Source organism: Spea bombifrons, chromosome 1 (assembly GCF_027358695.1).
Source record: "Spea bombifrons isolate aSpeBom1 chromosome 1, aSpeBom1.2.pri, whole genome shotgun sequence".
In the NCBI taxonomy this organism is placed as follows: Eukaryota; Metazoa; Chordata; class Amphibia; order Anura; family Pelobatidae; genus Spea; species Spea bombifrons.
This window is the reverse complement of record NC_071087.1, coordinates 27,012,140-27,017,475: the sequence shown is the minus strand read 5'-3', so window position 1 is coordinate 27,017,475 and position 5,336 is coordinate 27,012,140. Positions and strand designations below refer to the sequence as shown.

Genomic DNA, 5,336 nt, shown 5'->3' with positions numbered 1-5,336 from the left:
GTAGATAACCTGTAGATCACCAGCTCTATCAACTTCCAATGCTGCCCCAGGGTCATCGGTTTAGACAAGTTGTTTAGCTGTACACGTAGCAATAATTCAAATTGTAACCTTGTGAACCTTAGAATCAAAACTACTCTATTACAGGGCTAACACTGCTATATATATATAAAGAGAGAGAGACAGAGACAGAGAGAGAGAGATATTGGTGAGTCTGCTACTCAACTTTTCAAAAGCGACACTTGTTTTGAAGATGTGTCTGGGTCAGGGTTATAGGTCAGGACTGTCTTTGAATGAAAAAAAAACTAATTTAAACACTAATTACCCACAGTTAAATATACATAATTGCTAGTTTTATTGACATTTGCACCATGCCAAACATTCTGAGCTCCTACAAGAGATAGACATGAGGGGTCAAGGGACACCTTATATGTATTCGCCAGAACATATGATGAAGCAATGGATTTGAAGTTTTTTTCTCTACGATTATAACCACACAGTTACAGAAATGGTTAAACATATATGTTAATGGTTCTACGTACAGCATATTTCACCCACGCCTTTCCTAGATGTTACAAAGCCTATTTCATGTAATATTACAGAAACTGTCTATGGTTTGATATGAAGCATATATGGTCTTCATGAGTGTTTTGAGGCCAAGCAGTTATCATGTTGCAGTGTCCTCCAGTTTATTAACACAGAGTGATTAATCATTTTACACGAAGCTTATAACAAATCTTGCATTAAAATAAAGATGAATCTGCAAATAGTCTAAATAGCATAATAGATTTCACTTAACAGGGGTGTTGGCTTCTGTAACCTGTTTTACCACAAGCAGATAAATATGTTTTCAGATGGTTAGATCAGGATATTTGGAGTCTGCGTGTAGACATTTCTCATGCTCTGGTGTTTGTTTGTAACATGTGCTTGGAACAGGGGGTGACGAGCAGTAAGAGGCAGCGAGTAATGAGCCCCCAAGTAGTAAAAAAAATCCTCCAAACCAGCCCATGAAGAGAGCTTCTCCAAATTCCCATCTGGGTACAATATCAGGAATTGATTCATCCCAAAATTCTTGGACTGTGTCGTAAGCCACCCAGGATACTGGAGCTAGGGCAGTTAATCCTGAAGTCCAAAGCATTATTCCTCCGAGGAGTAAGAATCGATTCTTCAGAGCTTGTTTTTCGCCTCCTATATTTACGCAGTCTAGACCAAGACTGGATAAGAGAAGACCAAGCATCCCTGAGCCATTGGATATGCACATTAGGATCCTTGAAATCCTAAGCTCAGACGACAGAGCTAAAAAAGAGTCAAAGTCCTTGCACTGCATACCACCTTCTTCTTGTACAACACAGGTCTGCCATAGTCCCATAGTCCAGTTTTCTAGCTCATTTAAATCTAAGTTGAGGTTCTTCCATAAAGGCACATAAGTAGTAACACAAGAGAGAATCCATCCTGCCAAGGACAATAATATTCCTCCAAACTGAGTATTAGTTCTTTTGGCCAATGCCATTCTTCCAAGGAAAACCCCTGCAGCTATCCCGTGTCTGGAAGATAAGGAACTAATAATCCTGGTTCCAAGGTACACGGTATATAAGCTTTTGACGTTAACCCTCCAAGACCCTTGAAATGAGGTTTTGTTTCCTTTTGAGATTGTATTTCATCTGCCAGGGGGAAGAATCTCTGGCAGCTATGAGTTAAGTTTATGATCAGCATTTGATCTGTTACCTTTCAATTTGCTAGGTAAAATTATATCCCAATGGCTGATGATTACAAGTCTGTGGGTGAACAAAGGAGGCTCTATGACCCCTCACCCTAAAACACAACAGTAATCATTGTGCTTCAATATGGATTAATTAGATTTTAAATGGTGATAAAAGCCAGCTCTGTGTGTAACAGAACTTCATTGTAATACTTTTGGGATACAGGCATGTACTCCTAGGACATGTGTAAAAATGCAGGCTTTCTATGGAAAATACCGTATATTTGTGTTGTCTTATATAAAAATGGTACATATACATTTAATACTATTTGCTTAGGAATGCAAATGTTTTAGATCTAAATAAGGACAACACAATTTATTCAAAGAGAGCCTTACAGTGATTATTAAAAAGCGCCATGTTTATTTAAATCTATATAAGAAATATACCATGATTGTGCATCTGTATTATTTTTTCTGCCAGTCACACCAGAGAACTCACCTGATTTACCCCAGAGGCTATGATTATGTTTAGCCTACTGGCTTTGGTCTCAGGACGAGAAGTTGTGTTTAATTCCTCCAACTTCCCACCCATCCTGCCATATCGCTTCATGCATAGTCACACTTCCAACCAGCTAGCTCTCCTTGGTAGGTCTCCTTCCGAAACCCCTATGGAAAGAGACCTCAGAATCAGGGCATTCACAGGTTTCTTCTTCAAAAGTCTTGTGAGCAAAAGAGTGTGATTGTCATATTTGCAATGTGACCCCCCCCCCCCCGGTGAAAACCTTTGGAGAAGCCTAATGTACACTTTACGCTATACGTAACCTTTTTGAAAGAAATGCATACATTCATTTTACAGTCAATGTACACGCAGTGCCTTCCTCCTTCTTGGGCAACAAAAGTTTGCTACTTGACATCCTTTTCACTTTTTTCAACCCTCCCTGCTCTCATTCTCTTCTTTTTACTGACACAGCTGAGCTTTTAAACCCCAGCCAGTGCTTGTTGGAAGGAGTTATGAAATGTGTACGTGACTATGCTTGAGAGAACCACTGAAGGCGCGGCAGAATCTGAAGTCCTGGAAATCCAGAGTAAACGGATCCACAATAACCCATGCCCAACACACAGATACTGCTCTCCATGAATGAATGGAAGGAAATGCATCATTTAAAAAGAGTTTTCAAACTAATATATTTGGTTCCTTTACTAAATTACTCATACCATGTGAAATTCCTGATGATCAGATATCCAACCTACTTTTTTATTTCAAGGCTCATGGGGCTGGTCAGGGAAAAAAGTTTCAAGGGCTTCTTAAACATAAATCCTTGCTTCCAAAAATCTGTGGAAAAGCAGAAATATTAATTTTACATCTTGAGTGCATTATATATCATATATATACAGCACAGTATTGTGAAAATTGCATTTTTGTAAGATGGTCTTAATCACACAGTTATTCTTTTTATTGAGCTCTTCTTCATTTGGGAAATACATCACAGTGTATTATTTCCTATGAAATACATACCCCCTAACATTTTAGGCATATGAAGTATTACACCTTTGTTGGGGGTGTCGGTAAAGAGCCAGGAAGGGTGGTTTAGATACAGATCTGGGGGCATCTAAGAAAAAAGTTCTGCTTTCCAGAACAGCGGAGCAGTGAGATAGTTGGTGCCAATAAAAGTTGACTGCCCCACATAAAACACTTAAGAGATATGCAGATACATTTCATTGGTCCACTTTTTAGAAATACAAGAAAATATAATCCAATGAAAAAATGAAGATGTACTATATGAATATACTAAAAAGATCCAGAAGCAAAACAATTTTAATGGAAGAGTTTTCCCTTATGCCAGTGTGTATTAATTCTCGATTAATGACACAATTAATGCAAAATTACTAAATATATCAAACCAAAAAAATACCATATGTATGTTGGATATATAACAACAGCTGTTGTTGTTACATAAATATCCATAAGGTTAATTTAAAAGTATAGCTATTGTGTGCACCTGGCCTTTTGGAATGGATTCATTAATTTGATGGTCACTGAACTTTTATCTTATATAAAGCTCTTAGTTTCAGCCACATAATAGTTTATTTGTTCTGGTAAAGTTATGTTGGACACAAGATAGACTTTCATTGAAAGAAATTCAAGGAGTAATGTGATATGAATGTATATAAGAGAACAGGTCAGACGTACTAGTCTCAGCATTTCTTGGCTGACAAAGGGAGAATTATCAAGCCCCCGAATCAGGGGTGAAACTATCCAATACCTTACTGCTTATCAGCTAGGGATTAAATGTGTTGAGAGATGTCTTTAATGAGGATCTTGTAGACATGCATAGGCTTTTCATTTGTTTACAGAGGCAACTAGTAATGTTGCCACAAATGCTGTAATTTATATCATATACAACTTTTTCCTGTTCTACTACAATAATGTACCCAATGTAACCTGTCTTTCTCCATAATGTTATAGAATATATACATATCAATCAAGGTCATCTGTTCCAAGAATACTAGTTTGTTAATACGGAAGAAGGCAAAAAATAATAATAAACGTCGCCATTAACTAACCAGATTTTTTATTTTGCTAGGTTGCTTGATAGGGGCTGTGGACTACCACCTTATCCAAACAACCCACACCAGTATGTTGAATGGATTAATTTTTACCCCTTAATGACAAAGCCCGTACATGTTTCCAATGGGTTTAGGGACCGCCCATTGTCCTTAAAATTAATTTTTGGGGGTGCCATTCTTTCTCTCACTGGCTGTAGATTGTCCCGTTTGCATTTGGTAAGGTCAGCCTTCACTGTTGTTCAATGCATTACTTGTTATGTCCTGTTTTCATGTTGTACACAGCTATGGAGTATGATGATGCTATTTAAATCAACAAATTATAATACGCAGATGGACATGAGAAAGAGGCAAGAAATGTTATTTTTTCCTTACCCAGTGTAACGTTGTCTCTCTCTCTTTGCACATGCCTACTGTTTTACATGTTGTGTTGACTATGTGTGGCACAGAGTTCGAGCTTCATGATCCAGAGAGTTCCATCTATATAGAGCTGTTTTGATATTGTTAGGTCTCATCCATGAAAGATAGGAACATGCAGGGAAATCTGCAAATTAATTTATAAGTAGTTATTCATTAGCTATTTTAGCACAAAACAGGACCCTGGAGAACAAGATATTTCTCTTATTTCTGTTGCGGAAGGGATGAACCCCTAGATATCTGTAACTATTGTTAACATGCTAACATACTGCGAGTTACTTGCACTGATTTTCAACATTATATCAAAACTTTACATTTAATGATCTTGCATAAAATCTGCAGGTTTTGGGGGGAAATAACATTTTAAAGGAATGTGTGAATTGCAAGGTCCACTTCAACAATGCAACAATGTATTTTGGCCTAGGCTGCAGTGTCCCATCAGCTTGTAGGCATTGTTGCAGGGATGTTTGAGGAGATGAGGTGGGCATGATGGAATGGAACTCAAGAGAAAATTGCTTTATTCTATATTTAACACATCATCACCTACCTCCTGCTTCCGGCCCCGGCCCAAGACATTACGAGGGACCTCTTTACCGCTTGGATTTGTTATATTTCAACATGTAATAGAATGTTCCATACAAAACACTCATTTGGAATA

At 37.8% G+C, this 5,336-nt stretch overlaps 1 protein-coding gene across 1 annotated transcript; it reads right to left on the bottom strand.

Annotated features, from left to right (window-relative positions):
* Window positions 1-643: 643 nt before the first annotated feature.
* LOC128473160 (claudin-22-like) lies at window positions 644-1,521 on the bottom strand. The gene has a single exon (XM_053455244.1). It carries the CDS (start codon window positions 1,505-1,507, stop codon window positions 848-850), a length of 660 nt encoding a protein of 219 aa, XP_053311219.1. The 5' UTR covers window positions 1,508-1,521; the 3' UTR covers window positions 644-847.
* Between the last annotated feature and the right edge of the window lie 3,815 nt (window positions 1,522-5,336).

Coding starts and splice junctions, on each gene's coding strand:
- LOC128473160 (XM_053455244.1), bottom strand. CDS start 1,507: ATGGCATTGGCCAAAAGAACTAATACTCAGTTTGGAGGAATATTATTG.